This window comes from Osmia bicornis, unplaced genomic scaffold, assembly GCF_907164935.1.
Source record: "Osmia bicornis bicornis unplaced genomic scaffold, iOsmBic2.1, whole genome shotgun sequence".
Taxonomy (NCBI): domain Eukaryota; kingdom Metazoa; phylum Arthropoda; class Insecta; order Hymenoptera; family Megachilidae; genus Osmia; species Osmia bicornis.
The window spans coordinates 625,412-650,100 of NW_025791458.1; the positions used below are offsets into that span (position 1 = coordinate 625,412).

Consider the following 24,689-nt stretch of genomic DNA (forward strand, 5'->3'; position numbering starts at 1 on the left):
TCGGACTGTAAGAATGCATTGGCGTAAATTGGACCTTGTTCTACGGCAGATCAGGTCTCTTAGAAGTTAAGAAATTTCAGAATCTTGTAATTTAGTAATTTTTAGAAGTTGGAATTTGGAACATTTGAAATTTTGTAATTTTGTAAGTCTGAAATTTGAAGGTCTATAACTTTTTAATTCTGAAATTTGAAGATTTGTAATTTTTTAATTCTGTAATTCTTTATATCAGGGAAAACTGATTATGCTGATCATTTTAAAAGTATAATATTATTAGCTTTAAAATAAGCTTGTACCACTCTTGCAGTATGAACGTTGTTCTGTTAAAAAATAAATTTTTCTTGTTGCATATGTTGCAATTTGTCCACTATTTGTTACTTATTAAGTTTATTACTAAGTAATTTTATATAAGTTTTTCTATGAAAGCCAATACCGGCCCATATCATGACTCTTCCGCCACCCATCTGACTAGGACTCAAAATTTTTGTTTCCTTTGGTAAGTCTAATATTCGTTTTTACACCAAAAGCTTCAGCAATTTGTCTTGCAGTCATCGATGCATTTGATGCTGCTCGTAGAAATGTACCTTTTTCGCCTTCTGTTAGAATCATAGATCATCTACGACGTTTCTTTTTCCCGTAATTTTTCGAATTTTTAATTATCTATTATCTTCTATGAACAGCTTTAGCTATTTTTGAAACGGAGTACTTTTCTTTTGATAATGTTATAAAACTGTTTGTACATCTTCATCTGTTAGTTTCTTCCCCCAATCCATCTTTCAGAAGTTTTATATACTGTCTCACTACACTATATTACAAACGATTATTCATTGTCACTTGCTTATGTTCAACTGAGAAATGAAACCAGGCGATCTGTGCTATTATTTTGTCGGGTTGATTTTCCACGAAATGTACAATTATAATAGTTCTAACAAGAATTAAGCATTTCAAACGTATCCCAGGTTTTTTCTATGTACGCTCCTGTTATTTCCCACCCGGAACGATCATTGTGGCAAATTTCAAAGAACAATTTTACGAATACATTTGAGAAATTCTCAGAATACCGCTTTATGCCGGTTGGTAAGGTCTAGGCCGTTTATTACGCCTCATGTACGCCAAAATTCAGCTTGTACCTGCCCGTTTTTTCTGACACTCACTGCGATCTCCTATCTACAAAATCACAACCAATACAATCCCTTCTCTTCATTTTCACCCCCCACGCAAAATTCTAACTAGTTTTGACGCCTTGACTAAAAGGCAGATCAAGAACATTAGTCGTTCAATAGACACCTCCTTGTACAGATAGAATAGTTTGTTTGAAAGTAAACGAAATTCAAAGATATCCGCTGCATTCATCTTTATTTTTGCACCACCCACAAATATTCTAGTACATAATATTAAGTTATCACTCGAAGCGTACGAATTCTATCGTAATCGTAATTGAACACGATATATATTATAAATAATAACTGAAGACATATACGAATAGAAAGAAATTCTATATATTTCTACACACTTTCACAAATATTATGAAATTTACAGGATGTGCTATTCTTTTTTCGCGATTGTGTGTATAATAGTCACGTTACTTCAATTAAACTTCATTATTATTTTTTTCCAGTATCTGTCCACTTATTTTCGTTTTCGACTGTATACTGCATGCTAAGAAAATATCTATAAAATTCGATTTTTATTGCTTTTTTTTTTTTTTTTTTTTTTTTTGACGATGACTTGTGGAGGGGCGTGTCGAGGCTCATTTGGTAGGACAAGCTGGAAGCACCCTATGAGTATACCGTGAGCGCGCCTCCCCCCCAGTGGGCCGTGCCTGCTAGCTGGAGCCAGGTTACCGGCAAGCATGATAATAATATGCCGTTAACTTCTTCGAGTAAGGGACTCTATTTTAGAGTAGAATGAGGTTTTCTTGACGGAAAATTTTCAAAAAACCGTCAACAACGCGGGCTGTTTTTTAAGGAAAGCAAAAGGAGGGGCCATCCAGCAGGGTGAGGCTGGGAAGTTTGTACACTAATGCGCATAAGAGAAGATCAGGTCAGATAGTTCATGCAGAAAAGAAAAACCAAAGCCGCGGTGGGCACTCGTGTGCGATCCCACTCCCAGGATAGAGAGAAATCGGGGTCAGACCAGGCTTGGATCAAACTTGGAGTGAAGTACAAATTTGTATTTGATGCGATAAGGAATCGTGTGAATGTTTACATGGGCCAACCGGCGAACAAGCGGATTTTCATGATCGTTACACTTGAAATTGGTGATAAGTTTTTTAACAAAGGCCTTCACGGGCGGTATCTTAGCGCGTTGATGCAACTCGGCAGTCGGGAATCTACGTGGTAGGTTCAAGATTGTCTTTAGGACCTTGTTTTGTGCCGTCTGGACTCTCCGCCGGTGCGCAGACGAGAGGCAATCCCAGTAGGTCAGCAAGCCATATGTGAGGACCGGTCGGATACACACGCAGTACATGGTTAAGCGAATACTCTCGTATAAGATTGAGCCGTGAAATAGATGCGGTCTAAGGGCGGAAAAAACCTTGTGCATTTTTGCAATGCGGTCGTCAACAGCTGCAGCCCAAATTAGTCTGGAGTCAAGAACGACCCCAAGATACGTGACAGTCTTTGACCATTGGATTGCGTGTCCATTTACAATGAGGTTTACTGTGGGAGAATTGCGCTGTCGCGTAAAGAAGATAGCTTCAGTTTTACTGGCGTTGATAGCTAATTTCCAACGCTCAAAAAAGTCGAGGACCAGGTTTAGGTATCTCTGCAAACGATCGCAGGCTACCCAAGGCCGACGTGACGTGGTGAGGAGCGCAGTGTCGTCCGCGAACAAGGCAAGCATGCAAGAAATGAGTGTAGGTATGTCATTAATGAATAAGTTAAACAAGACAGGGCCGAGGATGGAACCCTGTGGTACACCCGCTAACACCGGTCGAGCGCTAGATGAAGCCCCATCGGCACGGACATAGAAGAATCGGCAAGACAAGTACGATTTTATTAGTTTTAAAAATTCGCGCCTAAACCCAATAGCATGCAGCTTAAAAATCAAGGCGTCGTGCCAGACTGAGTCAAAGGCCTTTTGCAGGTCCAGAAGGGCCATTGCTGTTACTCCCTTAGTATTGAACCCGTATACGATGTATTGGGCAATGCGTGTGATTTGATGCAGCGTGGAATGCTCACGTCGAAAACCGAATTGCTGCGGTATGAGTATGTCGTTGTCCGTTAAAAATTTGCCAATATAGTCGTAAATGACAGATTCGAAAACTTTACCTAGTATAGGAAGAAGGCTTATCGGTCTGTAGCTGGATGCCAGGTTTTTTGGTTTGCCGGGTTTGTGGATGGCGGATATCCGAGCTAGCTTCCACGGTTCTGGAAAATAGGAGGAGCGCAGGCAGTAACGGAAAATGTGGAAAATTTGGCAGAGCAGTTTATTGGACATGTGCTTTAGCATTGGTGTACTTATACGATCGTCCCCCGGCGCCTTTTGATTACCAAGTCTCAGGATGATCTTATGTATAGAACGGGGAGATAAGTTATGGCATAATGCATCGGAATAGGAAAAAGTAGCTTTGTTAAATACGGAAATGAAATTATCAATTTCAGCCTGATGTGACGACTTGAGGGAGTACGCCTCCCTAAAGACAGACTCAAACTGTTCAGCTAGCAACTCTGATTTGTCCTCTGCGGAGCAGACGTCAGTGCCCCTGTCGTCGAGCATCGGCAGTTTATGACAGTCGTATTTTTTGGACAACGCCGAATATGTCCGCCAAAATGTCGGATCAATTTTACGAAAAGCACCAAGCCTGTCTACCCAGTTTTTATTTCTTAGGTAGGAGATATGTCTCCTAATACTAGCGGAGAGGTCTTTGATGACGTCGCGGTAGTGCGGTATGCCATGGCGTTGGGCTACTTTTCTGATTTTACGCCTTCTTCGGATAAGGGCGGTCAGATAGCTGTCATTTATAAGAAACCCATGACGGGTGGAAACGGTGTTTATTTTAGAGGTAGCTGAACGAACAGAGGAATGCATAAGGGCAGTGATGCCCTTAATAGTTTCATCAACGTCACAGCTGGACAGGAATTCGGTCTTCAGGGAGAAGTTATTCGTTCCTTGTTTGTACAAAACCCAATCAATAGAGCGATCAAGTCCAACGCCGGTTTGGGACGAGATAGGCGAGAGAGTGACAGGTACATGGTCGGAAGGACCCAGCTCGAGGGCGGTACAGTTGAAGGAAGTGTTGACCGAGGACAGGAATATATCAAGCGTGGAAGCGCGGCACCTGGGTGTGAAGCAGGTGAAGTCTTTTGGATGTATGATGTCATATGAGGTATTTGAGAAATGTTTATGGAGCGTTTTGCCACTGGGATTTGTCAGGTGGTTATTCCACAGTGGGTGCTTGGCGTTAAAGTCACCTCCAATCACGAACGGGGAGCCCATATTGGTTATCATGTCCAGGATGGTGGATGTCAATTTGATTCTGGGCGCGACGTACACTACTCCGATGTAGACCGCAGGTGATTTGAGTTTGATGAAGCAATGCTCGACTGGAATAGCGAGTTTATGGGTGATAGTTTTATGCAACAACGCGCGGTGAACTAGGATTGCGACACCACCCCCTCTGGAGTCCCTGTCGTGCCTAACGATCTCGAAGTCGGGGATACCAACGTCATCTGTAGGCGACAGCAAAGTCTCGGTGAGGAGAAAGATTTCTGCCTGCTCTCTGGCGACAAGGAGTAACAATTCATTTCGGTTTTGCTTAAAAGATCGGATGTTCCATAAGAGGATTTTAGGAAGGGAAGCCATCCTTAGTCCAAGCTGCTCAGGACCTCGACAAATACCTGAAATTTATCACCGTTTGTGGAGCAGGCTGCCAGTCTGTTGTTCAAGTGACGAACCGTAGACAACATCAGGTTTATATTTACAAGAGAGTTTAGTTTTTTAAACTCTGCCATTAACTCTTGCAGATTTCCGGTACTGTCGCCGATCGAGGACGCTGGTGCCGACCGTACACCACGCTCCTCGCCGCGCGCGCCTACGCCCCTAACCACGTCCGCAAACGACACTCCACGTTTGGGAGACAGAATAGTCTGGGGAGCTCTTGGCGGCACAAGCGGAGGGTCAAGACGCACATTTTCGCGTAGCTTGGGTTTAGATTCGCGGATGTTAAGGTAGGACAACAAGGCCGGACACTTCGAGAAGTTGGCTGTATGGGAACCCTTGCAATTTACGCAGGATGGAGGTGCCTCCAATGATTTAGTGCATTGAGACGTGTGGTGGTCGCCGGCGCATTTTACGCAGCGGGGCGCCACATTGCAGTTTGTAGCGGAGTGCCCGAAAGCCTGACAGCGGAAACATTGCGTGTAGTTTTTGTTAGAGAAATACTTATCCCAATAGACACGTATGCTAAAGAGGTAATTAATCTTGTTAACGGCGTTTATATTTGTTCCAGCGGGAAAATTGACCCTGAAAACCGGCTTGTTCGTAGATTTGCCAATGCCCACACAGTTTATCGGATTTAACCCGGCTCTCTTTAACTCACTGATTACCTCCTCGGCAGGAGTCGGTGGCAGGCCTCTCAGTGCCAGGCTGAGTATTTTTTCATTACTCGGGGTGAACGTGAAAAAAGAGTGATTATTAGCACGTAAGAAATTAAGGAGCTTCGAATGAGATTCGGTGTTATCGAACTGTACTCTTATTCCTTCCTTCAGGAGTTTTAATTTGAATGTCTTGCCGCACAAATCGGAGAGCTGCTTTTCGAATACATGCGCCGAACACGAGTACTTTGTTATGTAAATTGGCAGGGTCTTAACGGACATTCTTCCCGCGATTTGTTTGTCTCCGATAATTCTAGGTTTGGGTGCATTCACACCATCGTGAACTTTAGTCGTTGTTTTGACTGTTCTGGAAGGAGGGGGGGGCGCAGGCGTCCCCCGCTTCTGTAGCAAAGGCTCGCGTCAGGAGGTCGAAACGATTTGAGGTGGGAATATTAGGAGTCGCGATCATTTTTTTCGGGACCTCGAGCTCGGTGTTTGGGTTTTCGCCAATGTTAGTGTGTAAGTTTACCGAGCCTACTGTCGGTGTAGGTGACGAGGCAGAGGCACTAGGTACACAAACATCAAGGACAGTTGTGGAGTTATTGTTGTCACAGGGGACACGCGGAATAGAAAAACTTTGGCCTTGGACTTGTTGTTCGGCAGAAACGTTGAGCAGTTTAATAATTTTTGCGGATTTCTCACGCGGAGATTCCGCTGCATCGGAGGAGTTTTCAGTCTCCGTGGAGCCACAAGGAGAAAAAACGGCTAAATCCAGAGCCTTGACTAGCACGCGGTTGCTGATGGGTGAAATCGAGAGAAGATTACTCACCGTACTGCAGGTCTGACCCGTACAATCCCCGGAGTCTGGGGCTAGTACTTTACCAAGTGGTGCGTCCACCGCGGCCAAGGTAGTTTGTTTCAGGGAAGGGCCCTGTTTCCTGATGTAAGAAGTCTTGGAAATCGAACGAGGCACCACGGAGGTGGATTGATCGGACGAGGAACGAGTCCTAACGGCCATAGGCCGTTTTCGGCTGTCCTTAAATAAATCCGAGTTTTTGCCCGAAGGCACACTCACTGTCGCGAATGATTTTCCTACTCAAAAAAGGAATTAATTATAACAGCGAGATAATAAACGATGAAGTAAGAACGAGGTAAAGTGCGCACGGGCACGTGGACACAATGTCGAGAACGATATCGAAATAGTAAACAAGTTAACACGTCTGCTCACTACGAACGCCAAGCGTCGACTCAAAATTCGATTTTTAATTGCATCAGTCCCTGAACTATTTAAATAGACTGTGTATCATTAACCCTCGGACGGCGGACCACGGAGAGAGCCCAATTTCATATTATTATCATTTTTTAACCTCACACGATTCCTCTAAAAATCATTCTTCCAATGTATGAAACGGTTTCGTTTAAAAATTATACATTCAACTTTAGATTAATATTCCTATACGTGTTTTGTAAGTTTGGATCACGATTGACCCAGACTTTTCAAATAAATACTCGTAGGAAATTTCCCAAACAGTCGGAAACTTTAGAAACTATAACCACGTTCTAGTATGAGGTAACAGGTGTAGTCTAACCGAGATAAGGCGGAGTCCAAAAGTAAACCATTAGAACATTGGGCACAAGCTTGCATATTGCACATTGCATATATTACCACTATACGAAACTTTCCTTTGTGCGATCTTGGCTCCTTATCATTTTGGGTCCTTATCTTTCCATATAACTTCTAAACTGTAGTCTTGGCAATCGGACTTCACATCTAATCGGTTTTAAGACCTGTCAACACTTTTACCGTGACGTCCATCGGATTCGATCGATTTAAAATCTTATGATGGCATTCGTGTTTGAACGTTTAATAGGCTAAGCTTCTAATCTCATTTAATTTCTAATCGTAGGTTTTTATGTTAAGTCTAATCTATTCTCGGCAATCGAAACCGGTTTTGCTTCACCGAGCTCCAGGTCTTTGCCAGAACATACAACGTTTTTGCCTTATCACTACTGTTCTTCTGATACACATTCGAGCGGTTTACATTTTAACCGAAACTGTCACAGCAGCTGATGACTAGGGATGGGATCAAGTACCTATATTGTAAATAGATTCGAATCTAACTGGATAGTTTCGAATGTTTCAAAAGTACCTACTTTGTAAGAAGACAGCAGTACTTTCAAGTAGACTAGAACCCAGACGAGTATTTTTAAAAACCTAAACAGTACTTCCAAGTATATTCGAATCTTGGCCGAATAGATCCGAACCTTTTACGAATACATTAGTTCTTCTCTGGAAATATTGTCATCGCCCATAGCCTGCGATAGTTTTCTGTTTTTTAAGTTTTCACTTTTCACTTATTGTCAGCCATTCGCATTTCACTCATACTCGCTTAGACTTCGAGTACCACTTGTGAAAATTTCGAATCTTCGTAACATTGAACTACTTCTAATTGTAAGTACATTTTCGAACCTACAGCTACTCATTCCAGAGTTCGAAACCAACTTGTATAAAATGATTACTTCGCAAATATACTCGTTGAAACTCTTTTCTTTTTGAATAGTGATCGAAACCTATGAAATGAAACCTGGTTATTGAAATTGACTCGGATTCGTGAATACGTATTGAACTTGATCCCATACCTACTGATGACTCGCTATTGTTGTCATTCTTGTTCTTTGATATCTACGACAATAGATCTACGTGCTCTCCAGCTGATCGACCATCGTGCCAACAGCTCGGCGAAACGATCGACTCCGATTTTCAAAATTGTCACCTTCGAGAAAGTTCGGTTCAACTCCCCAACGAAGATATAAGCAGAGGAATGAAAGGCTTTTAGTAGTCTCTGCCGTGTCTTTCGAACAGTCGTGTGAAGAAGGAAAACTATTACGCTTGCACCCTTCGACTGCCTCTCACGACAGTTAATCGTTTGATTTTCTCTGGAAAACCCGCTTGATATTATTCTTATCATATATTGGTTTTATAAATATCCGTTCCGTATTATTCCTGTGCATAGTGTCAGTGTATTTTTATCCGACTTTGAAAAGGAGGACGATACTCTATTCGATCAGTGTTTTTTTTTTCTTCTCCATGTTTTCTTTATTATCCGACTTCGAAAAGGAGGAGGATACTCATCGTCAATTCGATCAGTCGAGATATTGGTGAAAAACTATTGTTATTTTTTCTGCCTTTGTTCACCGATTACTCCGAGACGGATGGACCAATCGGAACGAAACCTTTTTCATCTTCTAAAGTATATCTCCTGATTGGTCCCATTAAAAAAACATTTTATATTTTTTCGTTCCGAACCGTTTTTACTGCAAAAAACGTACTATACCAGTATTCCACAGCTATTAATAAAATCTACTTAATCGTTGAATAGGATACTAAATACATTTCATCCTTTTCGGAGGCGGCGCAAATTTAAAAATACCCGAATATACGATCCAGCCAATAACGATTTGATTGCGGTATGGCAAACTTGGTAATTAATAAGTCGTAAGAGAAAAATTATAGGTCCGGCTGAAAACATTTGTAATTGTAAGTTCACGAGAGACCATACTTAACTCGCGCAGCTCACTAGGTCTAGAGAGATTTTTAATAACGTGTGTTATTCCCCTCTACAGATTGCTTCTTATTATACTTTGCGATCATATAAATGGTGGGCAGAAACATATGACGTACGATAACTGATAACCGGTGATGATATTGTAAAGTTTCACGATACAATGAAATTTCTATTATTTTCCGAGGAATTATTTGCTTTCAGCGTAGCAAGTTAATTTAGAAACGAATAGGTGTTTCATTTAAATTGTTTTCAAATTTTTCATCATTAACGTAGCCTCCAATTCAAATGTTTATTAATTATTCCACTTCAAACATTTTTATTTGTGGCTTAGAATCCTTAGAATTTCCTTTTTTAGATTATGACAGGCGATAAGAGATTAGATTCCGTATTCATTCTAGACAACAACTAAAAATGTTCTACCACTTCAGTTTTTTTATTGTGCTATGTCAACGGGGTGCCAAGCCGTCATGCCCGGTTTTCGTACCCGACACTGTAGTCCCTGGGACCGCGCGCTATACGCGCTCGGTTTGGTCGGTGTTTTTTGTTATTAACTCGAGAACCAAGCCTTAACCAACATTTTGGCAAAGGAAAAAGTTGTTTAGAATCACCTTAGCAATCATCCCTCTTCGGCTGTCGAGGTAGTCGCGTGACACCCTGTATACCCTACTAAATGTGAAAGGTTTCATCGCAATCGGTACATTCCCTGCAGCATAAACGCCGGAAGATATAAATGAAGTATTACGTTTTTTGCGATAAAAGTCGTTAGAAATGAAAAAACACAAAAACTGTTTTGCGGGACCAATCGGGAGATATACTCTACAAGATACAAAATTTTCGGTGAAAAACGTAAATCAAGCATTACGTTCTTTGCAAAAAAATCGTTAGCAATGAAACAATGCAAAATGTCTTTTTGACAGGACCAAGTGGGAGAAATAGTCTACAAGATGCAAAAAGTTTCGTTCCGATTCGTCCATCTGTCTCGGAGTAATCGGCGAACGTACGGCGCACGTACATGAAATAGTACGTTTTTTTACAATAAAAAGCGTACGGAATGAAAAAATATAAAATGTTTTTTTAACGGGACCAATCGGGAGACATACTCTACCAGATGTGAAAGGTTTCGTTCCGATTGGTCCATCCGTCTCGGCGTAATCGGTGAACATACATAAAAAAAAAAAAAAAAAAAGATACATACACTTCGAATTGAGTATCCTCCTTCTTTTCGAAGTCGGATAAATAATAAATGATCGGATTAATAACCTTTCAATTTCGAGCCTTCTACAAAAGGTTCCGGGCGATAACGGTTAAAGGCATCAATAGCGCGTTTGGTACGTGTTTATTTGGTCAACTATCTCTGATATATCATTTTCTTCCTGCAATGTTCATCTCTACTGTAGAAAGTGATGCTTTCGCTAGCTCACTCAAAGGCAGTGCCATCAATCACACCATGGCGATAACAACCCTGAAATCGCCCCTGTGCCATCAGTGGCTACCGTAATGGAGACGCTTAAGTGTGTGCATATACGTGTGAAAAGAAAATGGGTACGGTATGATCAGCGGTGCTACCTTCGAAATCGAACAGGAAAAGGAAGGAATAGGAGTTATCAAAGGAGGAGGACGAAAGAAGACACTTTACGAGGGAAGAAGGCTTTAAGAGGTTTCCCTGATGTGACAGTGCTCAAGGTAGGGTAATCTTTGAGAATTTTTCAAATGAAAACGATAAAACCGATTGATGTAAGATATTTCATACATATTATACTACATTTAAAAAATATATTAAAATTTTTCCAACCACAAATATGTATAATTAATAACATCTTGTCGTAACTCCCCCAAAAGAAGTTTATGAAGGGTAACCACGATTGTAGTTGTTATACTATAGTTATTTGAAATGAAAGAACCAAAAAGATTTTCAATCTGTATGAGTGTAGCCATAGTTTGACCTGGACACGTGGAAAAATATTGAAAATTTGAAAAATTATAGCGTTTTTATTTTATTGCTTCTATTTTTAAGATGAAATTGCGTAGTCTTTTGAGTTTCAAATTTTTTGTTTTAAACGCATCAAAAAAGTTTTTAGTCGAACGAAAATTATACATCTACAGAATGTATCCCCAAAATATCAAATGGATTTGACCATTCATTCCCGAATTATCGTCATTACCAGTCTTAGAAATGTTATAGAGAGAAAAAAATGGATTTAAAGTTTTATGTACACATTTTTAGTTTATAATTTGAAATTCACGATACTTACAATTAAGTAAGTCAAACTTACTTAACTTAAACTTTAAGAAAATGCAATAACAATAAAATTCGATTTTTTTGAACCGACACCCAAGGAAAACTTCTTAAAGGGTCAAACAGAAGTGAGGCGATAGAGGAGAAGGTAAAAGCACAGCAGGGAGTGTAATAACGGAGAGATGCCCCACGATATCTAAAGAAGGACTGTAGGGGGTGATAAGGTTCAGATTGGTGTACCTACTAATATTTGTTTAACATAGAATATTTTATTAAACTCGACTCCCCTGATTTTGCGTTAGCTAAAGTGTCCCATGGAAAGGTAACGAAAATATATGACTCTGGCTGAGCAGGAATAGCAAAGAAGAGGTATAATAAGAGGTGACACTCCCAGTGGTATCTTTGATATCGCTCATTATCAGTGCCTCGTCCCTTTAAATTAGTTGTATCGCCAAGCGGGAAATTTAAATACACTGTATTTAATATTTTTATTTCATGTCAATTTCTGATGTAATTAGAAGTATATTTGTGTTATAAATTTTTCTGTCTATTATTAATCAAAGGAGTAAGATGTAATAAAAAGTACCGGTTTCCTTTTATTCATTTTCACCTCAACCTGACCCCGAAGACATTACTATGTTAGCTGTCCCTGGAAACTCTACAAGTTTTGTGCGAAACATTTTTCTCTAAAATGCGTTGTTTACAGTATATTTCACCTGTTACGTTTGAAATTTAACATCCTGTATAGTGCTTGGTATTACCTTCTTATACTTGAGTATATTTATAACTGAAAATATACTTAAAATTTTTATTAAATATTTTGTATATAATACTATATATAATTTATATAATTTTTTATATTGTATAATTGTAATGATATTATTGTGTCAAAGCATTCGTATTCCGAGGATTAAAATTAATATTTAAAATGAACTAATGTTTTTAAGAATCGTAGCAAAATAATGACTTAAACTCCGCTTTTCCCAATTTCACACACCCTACATCATATTTCAATTGATCGATTTGGAGTAGAATAATCGGTTACTATTTATCCTATTACTGTAATGTAGAGATAAATAGCATAAGTGAATCAAGCAAGTGGTAAGAGATTCTCTCTTAGCGTGCACGTGATTGTACATATCACTATTACATTGTATTAATAAAAATATCATTTATAAAGATAACATACCTTTTTAGAAGCGTGCTTATGATAATGATGAGGATGCAGCATACAAACGTAACGATCAATTGCCATGCAGATGAGGATAACGGCACTTTGTTGAGTTAAAGCTCCTCTAAGAAGTGCCTGAAACAATAAGATTTTTGAAAACTTAAGGAAAGCGTCGAAAATTTCAATCATGATTTTTCTAAACTGAAAAGAAAAATCATTAGATTTGATAAATTACAAATATCATCAGTTATATTTGATCATCATGTGTAATCATGCACTAAACCGTCGAAATTGATCAAATGAGAATATTAGATTCATTGCATCCCCCTTTGGTGAAAGATATTTTTCAATTGACATTAATTTATGGAAATATTTAATAATGAAAAAATTCGAACCACAAAAATTAAAAAAAATATATTTTGCATTAGTTGCAGAATAAATTGTATTTTTGCAACTTTCTGAAAAATAATATTTCAAAGAATGGAAATGAAGGCAAAATATTTAAATAAATAGGTATCGAAATAGAGGCAACAAATTTGTTTTTATTTAATTGAATACATTACAAAAATTAAATTTATGTAGCAGCTGTTTTTAATTAATTAGGTAAGCTTAAATAAAAAAATATATGTGTATATATAATACGTATATGATTACACAAATCGACTTAAAGCAACCGTAATCGAGGCACGTACCCTTTCTTTCTTCCTTCTATGTATTTATCACACTTTGAGCCAAGTTAGCCCATAAGCAAAAGTGCATATAAGAAAAATACAAGATATGAAACATAAAAATGAAAAATGAATCATAAATCATAAGTTATGAAGAATAAACAATGAAACATAAATCAAAAGCACAAATCATAAAACATAATACAAAAACTTAATGCATAAAACATAGTAGATCATAAAGGGATTATTTACAGAAGGTTTGAACGCAAGACACATACCCTATTATTTTTACTGCCTTTTGCAAAATAGTTTAAACGAAACAACTTTTATATTTTTGGAGACCTAAAAAGCATCATATGAATTCCAATGAAAGGTTGGCTGGTTTTTATAATAAAGGCATACGAATGCTATTAGAACGTTGAAAAAAGGTCATAGAAAACGTGCTCTATATAAAAGAACAGGTAATAGAAAATAAATTTTTATATTCAATAATATAGAACAAAATAAATATACAATTACTTCTTTAAATAAATTATTAGTTTAATTGAAAATTTATAATTTTGTGCAACACTTAGGTATAAAAGAAATGTTTGAAATAAAATACAGAATATTTTGAAATATAACATAATGTGCAAGGGATGCAAATATGATTTGATGAATCAGCAACGCTACATGTCAATAAAGCAACGAGTGAGAAGAAAATGTGCAAAGCAAAAGACATCGGGGAGTGATGTACATTTAAGATGGTTGTCAGGGTGACCATTGGCGTACAGCCAGCAAAACGGTCTGATAATCTGAAGAAGTTTGAATCGTCCTGGCTTTGTTTCAAGCTATCCTCGAAACATTCCCGAGAGACCTTAACCCAATATTTTCCCCGCAAACAAACTTATTTGAACGTACCTCCAAGCGATTCACAGCCGTCCTGTATATACAGCGATTATCTTTTTGTTTACAAAAAGAGTCAGGTTAGAAATATCTACTTCTTTCAGAATTGAACCATGTGTAAGAAGAGTCAAGGGATCGGATTTAATGAAACGGAATTTAAATAAAACTCCGTTAGGATATTCTCAAAGTGTATATTTTGCGATACGGCTACAGCGTCCACAGTCGGGACCGAATACGGACGCTTAAATGGGGAGGTGATTTCTGCGAATTCAACTGAAGAAAGGAGAAGAGATGAGTGCGAGTAGGATACCTATATTCTATACATGCGAATCCATGATTGTAAGGCCGCGATTCCACGTGCGTGAAAACTTCGACATGTGTGGAACTTCTGTTTCTAAGAACTGGTGGGGATAGCGACGGACTCTTATGTGGGCAAAAATGCGGACGTCTAACTGGGCACCTCTGTATTAAGGCAGGTCAAGCAGGACTGACTTTCTTTGCTCGGAAAAGTCCTCTTGTTCTGAAAAACCCGGAATCCTTTTGCGTGCCACGTGTAGCGACGCAATCGCGAAGAAGTTTTCTCCTGCGTAAAGAGACAGCGATGTTCGAGCAGAAACAGATGGCCCTTTAGCACAAAGGGCAATAAAGTCGTTGTGCGCTCGGACTCGGCGACAGCGGTAGATTTTGGCTTTCGACGCGTTGCTACGCGGGAAAACTATAGTGTTTAAAGGAGTTTAAAGGAAAATTTTCCTGTTCCCTCTCCAGAAATATTCCGGGTTGGCCTAGGCTATATAAAGTCTAGCTAACCCGGCGGAGGGGCTTGTTCTCGTATTTACGTCCCGCAACATAGTTCGGTGCAAGGACAAACCTTGTACCGTTCATCTTTACTAAAATTAGAATAGTTATAATTAGACTAGGTAATTGTATTTTATAACGTGAGTGTTAAATTTACCTACACATATGATCCCAAATGGCCAACATCTGTTTGACCGTGCAATTAGGCGTTGGATAGTTTAGCCTTCGATTATCGTTACCGGATTTTCTAACACGTTTTATTTTAAAACGACAAAATCATTATAAAATATTCGCCAGGTTTCTTATCAGCATCACCAGGGCTGGAGCTGCTTCGGATTCTCGGCTGTCACACCACATCAAAGGCGAGCCGACCTCGCTCGAGAAACGCGTGTGTAGTTCCTGCACATGATTATTAGAGTTCACATTCGGTCCCGAGCGAAAGTGCACTAATCGAGATTTTACTGTATATATGTAGGATGCCGGCGGAAAAAGACGCGCTTTTTCGTCTCGGGATCGTCTGTCTGCCAGCCTCGTCCAATGGGGCTGACAACAGACAATCCCTGCCCCAGACATCTATCATACCGCAATTCGGAATTTCTATATACAGCAAAACCTGGATAAATGCAACCGAGATTGGGACCCAGTGGTTGCATTTATCCAAGCGAGGTGTCGATTCTGGGCATTTAATGTTGCATTTATCCAAGCAAGATGTCGATTCTGCGTCCGTACACATGTTTTGTATTCAGTCGACATGCCGATTCTGTGTCCGTACACATGTTTTGTATTCAGCCGACACGGTCGGATCATATTACATACACGGTTTCCTCGTTGAGCGGCTCGGTTCGCCTAGGGGGATCCTCCCAAGTGGAGGGGATAGCGATGTTGCACTTATCCAAGCATTCTTTCGTTGCATTTATCCAGGTTTTACTGTATTCGAACTGCATGCCGGGCGACCGCTTGCAAGAACACTGTCACCGATCTCTCGCCGCCACCTAGCAGTCCTCGGCCCGAACTACAGGCGTCCGGAGAGACGAAACCCTCTCCACTCAACGACCACATATATACAGTGTGTCCCGCGACTAATGGTCATCCGATTAGGGGGTGATTTTACAGGTAAAAATGAGTCGAAAAGAAACAATAAAATTTTTTCTTCCGGGGCTTCCTTTCGAGAAAATCAAAGTCGAAAATTTACTCGGTACGTGTAGACCAGCAGTCACTCAAATTGCGGGCCGGATCTGGCCCTCCGAAGATTTTCATTCGGCCCCCGACTTTTATTTATATAATAAATATGTTATGTATGAAATATTAATTTTATAAAATTTTATGATTTGGTTGCGAATATTCGCCAACGATTCTAGTATTATGATTATTGTGATTCTATTATAATTCTTCTATGTATTGTTCTATTGTGATTTGGTACATTTTAATAGATATGTTCCATTATAAATTCCAATATAAATTATATTTGTTTACACATGCAATGTAAATTAATGTTCTAATAGGATTTCAATAAAAATATTTTGTGTCCGACCCCCATGTCTTTAAAAATTTTAGTCCGATCCGTTTCTCAAAAAGTTTGGTGACCCCTGATGTAGATTGTAGACTAAACTGCATGTCGACTTTGTGCATCACACTGTATATTCTGTTTTGGTTCTAATTTGTATTTAGAAACATAGTAATGACTTTGGTTGATAGTTTGTCTAAAATTATAAAAAACATAATAGTATAAAATAGTATAAAATAGTACTATAGTATTATTTTATAGTATTACTTTATACTATGTACTTATACTAGTACTTTATACTATAATATATAATTTATAAATATACTATAATTTATAGTATAAAAAATAATATGTACAGAGAGATGCACAAAGTCGACATGCGGTCGAGTGTATACGTACCGAGTAAATTTTCGACTCCGATTTTCTCGAAAACGAAGCCTCGAAGGAAAAGAATTTATTTTTTTTTTTGACTTATAAAACATTTGATTTCTTTTTCTTTATTAACATAAGATCTTTTAAAAGCTACTCAGGATGATGGACCCTAACAACATATTAAAAAAGTATCGACATTTGAAATATTTACCCAACAAACTAAGAACTCTGGAAAATTTTCAAAGTATGTTTGCTATCATCAGTGTAACTAGGCTACGTGATGCACCGTTATGTACTCGAATCAACTTAATGAATTCTGTCAGAATTAACTTGGCAAACGAGTTAACGAATCTCGTAATTTAGTTCCACGACTAATAAACGGTGCGTTGCTACTAGAGAAATTGAAGGGAAGCAGACAATGAAGAACCATCGAAAGGAATTTTGATAGCAATTGAAATGATATTCTATTTAACGAATTGAATAATTATTGACAGTTACTAAACAAGCATATAATTAACAATCTTTTCTAAAAATACACTTATAATTACAGTGTATGTAATTAATATGTGTAATTGTATGTGTTAACCCTTTGCACTATGAGGTCACCTCTGTTGTGACAAAACTATTTTTTCCTACAACTTTTAAGGCACCTCAGGCGTGACACTTTATTTATACAGTCAATAAAAATTAAATTACAGATGGCGGAGAACAAATTAAGAAAACAATCATAGTGCAAATACAAAGTTTGCACTGTGCGAAATTCAGTATTTGAATTGTGACAATTCAACACTACTGATTGTCCAGCAAAAGATCAAGTGTGGAATTTTGTAGTTGCACTTCATTTCATTTCTGTACAATGCAATAAGTACTACTGGATTTATTAGTCTTGATGTAGATATGTACTTAATTTTACATTCGAGATATAAATCGGATGTACCAACGCGTTTGATTCGAGCTCAGGGCGTAACCCTCTATATACTGACGGGACTTATAAGATCCGTCAGTTTTCTCATGGTACTGTATTAATTTAAACGCTTTGAGACCAATTGGGACTTTGAAGTCCACTCCAGCCAATAAAAAGAGGCTATAAATTATGGTGTAGTTCAGACAAGTCCGGGTATATTTACGTGTTTCAAGTGTGTCAAGGGAAGAAGGATGAAATAGATAAAAAAAGCAGTAAATAAAGGGTTAAAATGACAGAACGCACATGGCCTGCCTGGCCAGTTGTTATGTCCGAATTCATTTTCGTGCGAGTCACGAAAGAGAACCCGCCTTTCCAACATGTTGGAAACCGATTCGAGCTCATGCGTGCTGACATGCGTGATCGCACGTGAAACGTGTACATACATACACGATACGAGCTCGCATACGAGTAGCATTCGAGGGCTTCTCGTACGAGAATTCTTGCACCGTGTACATCGGCTATAATGCTACCCCTTGTAAACATATCGCTTTAAACAGCTGAATTTACCTATTTCTTTTTCCAAAAGTGATTTCTAATTTCAATCACAGATAATCACAGATTAATTAAAAAGCAAAAAGTAGTAAAAAAAAAGTAGTAGGCAAAAATGGGCATAAACATGAGTTTACGCGCTTCCGTTATTCGTCCTTGTATGAAAACATTTAGGACAGGGTGAGGGCTTATTCGAAAGAGGGAGGTCCAGTGCACACCGCTCAACTCATGTTTCAGTGGGATTATGTTGATGTTTAGTAATATAAGCGTCCAAAGTAGAGGTAAAAAATCGACAAAATGCATTCGCGGAATCAAAGCATTTTTAGGCCAATAAAAGAGTGCTGTGATTGAAATCATGAGTTGAGCGGTCTAGCCACAACCCTTACCTGTAAATTAAGATCTATTTTGTCTTCATTTGTTGCGAAATAAGGATGAATAACGGATGCCCGTAAAAGCATTCTCACAGACCAGTTCCGCCATTTTGTGGATAATACAGAGCAAGTCACGTGATAAATTTAGTTCTGCTAGTGGTTAGAAGGTGACGTATAAGGAGAACGTCTGCTAACGTGGAATGATGGCAAAAGACAATATCTTTACAGGAAATTTGTAAAAAGTCAGTAGAAAATAGATGAACAAACTTAGATATGCACAAATATTATTAAATAGAAATATTGCTCTTCTGTAAAAAAATGCGATATAATACTTCTTGCCAATTTAAAAAAAAAATTTGTTTGGAATATGTATTTATTTTACTTTATGTTTTTTATTAAATACACCTATATATTAAAAAATTATGTACTAATAATATTATATTTACTTATAATTAGGGTATGGGTAGAATGTACAACAAACAAACCATAGTACTCTTTTTTTATTTTTTTTATTTAAAAATTATTGTAGTATTATTCTTTCCATATCCTCCCCATTTTCCACTTCCTCTTCCTCTACCTTCTCCCCCTCTTCCTCCTCTACCTTCTCCTCTGCCTCTTCCTCCTCTTGCCCCTCTGCTATATTTCAATCTCTTTATTTCTTTTTTGAGATCTGCGATCTGTAAGATTTAACATAAATATAATTATTGTAGTATAATCATATGGGTGTTGATTCCACGCTGAGAAATCGCAATTATATGTATATACTTACTTGTTTCGTATATGTTCCTAGTACTTTTTCTAATTCAGTACTACCTTCCGGAGCTTTTTCATTATTTGTTTCTTTGGCCGACGAGGTGTTCCCCTGATTTATCTGTAAGTAAACATGCAAATTAATTCACTAAAATATGTATTTTTATCGTTTTAAAAAATTACAATTTGTTGAAATCATTAAAAAAAATAGAGAATGGTAATTTTTCAACTTTTTTCTGTTAGTCTATAATGAAAATTTTTAATGACTTTCGTAGATTCAGATAAGTTATGTGTATGCTAAAAATTTCATCTATATCAGTGAACGCATTTAAAAGTTATAAATAATTAAAATTTCCGAAAATCGCGACTTTTCATCTGAGAACATAAGTAATCGCAGTTCACACAACACATAGAAGAATAAAAGTGATAGAGATAGTGAGCGTAATGGTACTTACGTGATTCGGCTCTGGATTTTCGGTCATATCACTATTTCCTTGGCTACAATCCATTTCTTCCTAAAAATATGCACAGTAAATAATAAAAACTTCTTATTTCATAAAATAAGGAAGACACGAATGTATGTACGTCTTGAAGGTAGATAGCATCTTGGATTTCTGATGCTCTCTCTATCACATTTCGGCAAGGTATGCCGATTGAGACAGAGTACACCAAAAGCAAGTACCATAAAGAGTATAATGTATCCGCAAATTCAATATTTGTGTTTCCTTGAATATGGGAGAGAAAACGAGGCAAATGCCTTGAGACAATTGGAAACGGAACTGGGAATCCATATTCTGCCGTGCGGTCTATTCATCGATGCCATTGTGCCTTATTTAGGTGCAACTCCTGACGGCCTCGTGGACGATGATACTATCGTCGAAGTGAAATGCCCTGAATCAGCGAAGGATTTATCGCCTGCTGAAGCAGTAGAGCAACTTCCTGCAATACGGCGTATTTTCCAGAGTGATGAAATGAATAAAATTCATCACTACTATTATCAAGTGCAAGGACAGTTGCACATAACGAATGGACAATGTGCTCTATTCTGTTTATGGACAAAGAAATGGAGCAAAAACTGGAAAAGTTTTATGAAGACTTCATGTTCCTAGAAATTATAGACAGTAGATTTAATCGGCAGCAACCTATTAGAGAGCCTGCATACATAAAACAGAGCAACAATACATGTAGCACTACACAAGAAAGTACATGTGACGATGTACATAAAAATCAGAATTGCACCGACGAAGTGCACACAGTTTATATGATGAGGTGTATAATAAACGATTGCAATCTAAGGTTGCAATGCACCTGTGGGTGCACACAGCTCATATGATGAGCTGTTCTATAGTCTATTGCGACTGCACCGTCGAGTACCCACAGCTCATATGATGAGCTGTTCTACAGTCTATTGAGACTACACTCTACACTCGGCGGTGCACACACCACACATGATGAGGTGTATAATAAACAATTGCAATCGAAGGTCGCAATTGCTTGTACTTTACTGGGTAGTATTTTAATCCCTTTTTGTTTAAATATTCATTTGCTATTTAGTTACTAATCTAACCATAACCTAACCGTTTAGTACTTTTATATAAAAAAAGATGTAACCTAAGAAACTTTATTTTTCTGGGATTTCCCATCATTTATTTTTCATTTTCAATTATAGTTCCATACTCCAATGTAACATATTGTAGCATAAGCATATTTTAATTAATTAAAAGTATAATAAATTTGCACTATCAACCAAACTTTGCGTTTAAAGTTTGTCAAGTACATACAATGCAACAGCTAACTATTTCTTTTACATTCAGAATAGAATACAGAATTAGCAAAAAGCGCCCTCTCGTTTTCGTCGGCCACCCGTATGTCTATGGGTATTACCATTTTTGTACAGAAAAATCTGCTGTAATACCGACCGGCCAAATCGGAGAGGTCACGTGCCGTATCTACCCCCTTCGCGATGATCCCACTTGCAAAAATGTATGGAACTTGATCGTTATTGCAATTAACCAATAAGAACGGTAAACCACCTTTCGACATTCTACAAATACTGTTCGTTCTACTAAAAAGTGTGAAATAAACTAATTCTTAACAAAAAATACAACCGACTTCGAAATGCACTAAAAAATATGAAATAATTTCTACTTCATTTATACAAATACCCAACAGCTATTAATAAAACGTATTTACTCGTTAAATAGTATACTAAATACATTTCAACTTTTTCTACTAGGAAGATCCTAGTTCAGGCGTCGGCAACCTATCAAATCGTTATTGGCAGCATCGTATATTCGGGTATTTTTAATTTTGCGCCACCTCCGAAAAGGTTGAAATGTATGTATTTAGTATACTATTTAACGAGTAAATAGGTTTTATTAACAGCTGTTGGGTATGTGTATAAATGAAGTATGTAGAAATTATTTCATATTTTTTAGTGCATTTCGAAGTCGGTTGTATTTTTTGTTAAAAATTATTTCTATTTGTTTCCTTGTTTCTAGAATTTTCGCGATCAGTAAACGGCCAAACGCTTCTAGAAACATCGCATGCTTCTCGAAACTTCGCGTAGTATCGGTCATCATCGCATCGCAACGGTTGACATCGTAACGCTCTCGCTACCACATACAGAGTGTTCCATTTAAACTGATACAGAGCTCTTATTCCGTAACTATTAATGATACAAAAAATTGTTGGTGTGAAAATTGCATGGGAAAAGGGGGCCTATGTTTTGGCCGAAGTGAAAAATCTTTTGCATTATTAGTTTAAGAGATATGATGGTCAAGTTTTATTTTTTAAATGGAACCATATATTTTTTTCAGATCATGTAATAGTGTTTCTCAAGGCGAATTCATTAAGCTTTAATGTATACACTCGATTTTAATTAGTTTCCAAGATATAACGTTTACAAATTTCCCGATTTCCAGTAGATACGTCTCGGTTTGAGTGGCAAGTCGTAAAAAAAGCGGCCCTATTGTTGCGGTAAGTGCCACAGCAGTTATTTTTTGGGTCTGCCGTTCCTAGCGTAGACTCCCGCTGTGGCAGTTACCACAACAATAGGGCAATAATCTCTTAAATTAATAATGCAAAAGATTTTTCACTTCGGCCAAAACATAGGCCTCCTTTTTCCATGCAATTTCCGTATCAACAATTTTTTGTATCATTAATAGTTACGGAATAACGGAATTATAACACTTAAGCTGGGACACTCTGTATATGAAATCCATTCGTTTAAAAATTATATATTTGATTTAGGTGAATATCCTTGTATACGTTTTGTGAATTTCGCTCTGCTGTTCAAGGGTTAACTGAAACCTAAACCTAAATCTAATTTCTGCAGTCAAGGTCATCCGAAGGTTAGGATTTTCTAGGCCGTTGAACTCGTCTTGAATCAGATACAATGTTATGAAAACAAAGATACATCATTCTATTTAGAAAGACCAAGGTGACCTTGACTTTTTATAGAAAAAAGCATTTTTTGGCAATTATAATACTGCAGTTTACAGCTGATCCGAAACAGATGAAATCGGAAGTGCACACAGTTACAGTGAACACCCTGTGTATTGCAGTATCGGAATTTCGAAGTAATAGGAAGGAAGGAATTGTAGAAACAGCCAGGTGTTATAATGAACAAGATATTCAGATCAAACACAGGAGGTTTCCTTTCAATTATTTCGTACGACACACCAGGGATACCTCGAGTTAATATTAACCTCGATCCAGTCAGAGTTTTACCACTTACTGTTTCGCAGTTCACTTGATTCACAGCCTGGGCAGAGTTCCAGGATACCTGAGTGGAGGTGAAGAAGTGGTTTTTTATCAGAAAGGGCCTGCCAACTTCACCGAACTTCGTGGCACCTGAAGAACCCATCAGTGCTTGGCAGCATACCGAAAGTAAAGCATCGGTTTTATCGCGATTTCGACCTAGATGACGACAAAAGTTCCTGTTCTGCATAATCGCGTTGAACGAAGAATAGAGTTTCGGCTAAAATCAGGGAACTAGCCAAGAAAGGAAAACCCAATAATCAATAAAATTAGTGGAAAACTAGAAAATAATACAAAGTTCGAGAAGTAAGACTAAAAAGCTGATAAGTTTGTGGGTGACACCCAAAATTTAAAATATAAGTGATTATGGAAGTCGGAAGCTGATTAAGAAAGAAACAAAAAGCAGAAGAAATAGAAGTTCCTTTGGAAGATTTCAGTTACAAGAACTTGAAAATGAAGTGATTCAAATATACAGGGTGAGTCAGATAAAGTGTTACAAACTATTATCTCGGAAACTGTAGCATCTATCGACCTAATTCTTTTTCTAAATTAAATACCACAAAGTGCCTGATTATACGAATTTTGTTTTCCAATAGCCATTGGATGATCGTTTTAGAGCTTCTCGTCCTAAACATGAATCCGAAAACTGAATTGCTCTATCACTCATCTCTATGCCGTCTGGCGGCAAAACGTCATACATCCGTCACCGGCAGATATTTTTTCGATTTCCTCGAATTGCATACTGCTCCAACACTTACCCTACATAAAGTACGTTTCTGGTCTATAACCTCACCTCAAAATATTGACGTTAGGAGAGTTACTGAAAAAATATGATTATATTGATACTTGTATGTAATAAAACATCTAAATTAACGTATTTTTGGAGAGTTTCATAAACTTTTTATAATTTGTAGAAAAATTATAGTCAGAATATCAGTTCTTGAGCGTTTCAGCGTATAACTCTGGCAACGAGATGTTTACGATTGTCTAATGTTTGTGTTCTTTTTATAAAATGCCTCGTGGAAAAATGTTGTCCGAACGCGAAAAAGATATGATAGAGGCTTTCCAATGTGAAGGAAAGAGTGTTAAAGACATTGCAAACGCGATAAGCCGTTCGCCAAGGGTAGTGAGCAATTATTTGAAGAATCCAAGTCGCTATGATGGTAAAATTAAACGAAGAAGCCAACAACGAATACTGAAAACACGTGACGATCGAGAAATTTCAAAACTTGCATCCAAGGCCCACTGCCCACGGAGGCGTCGCTGCATCGGCGCGTATTAGATATTTTACGCTTACTGTACGCTTCAGTGCCACGACAACGTAAAACAATGGACATCTGTCCACGAAGCGTCATTGTCGCGTTTTCGTCACTGCATGCTTTCGTCACGAAGCCCGGCGTACGACGTTGTCGGTCGATAGGCGTACATGTTATAACGCGCGACATAGATTGTAAATATTTTTTTGTGTGATTTCTTGAGATATTTATTACACTATGTCGGTTACGATATTTGGTAATTATTGAGATTAGGTTACACCTCACCGATTTTGATGAAATTTAAATATATTGTAAAACTCAACATTTTGAACAACTTTTTCCTATACACTATACATATAACCGCCG

The 24,689-nt window shown here is 38.0% G+C and overlaps 1 protein-coding gene across 1 annotated transcript in view; it reads right to left on the minus strand.

Moving 5' to 3' along the window:
- Window positions 1-24,689, minus strand: part of LOC114881042 (trace amine-associated receptor 1) — a 349,388-nt gene that overhangs the window by 68,206 nt on the left and 256,493 nt on the right. The window contains exon 4 of the mRNA XM_046289948.1: window positions 12,526-12,642. Within this exon, the coding sequence (XP_046145904.1) occupies window positions 12,526-12,642 (117 nt within the window). The remainder of the gene's footprint in view (window positions 1-12,525; window positions 12,643-24,689) is intronic.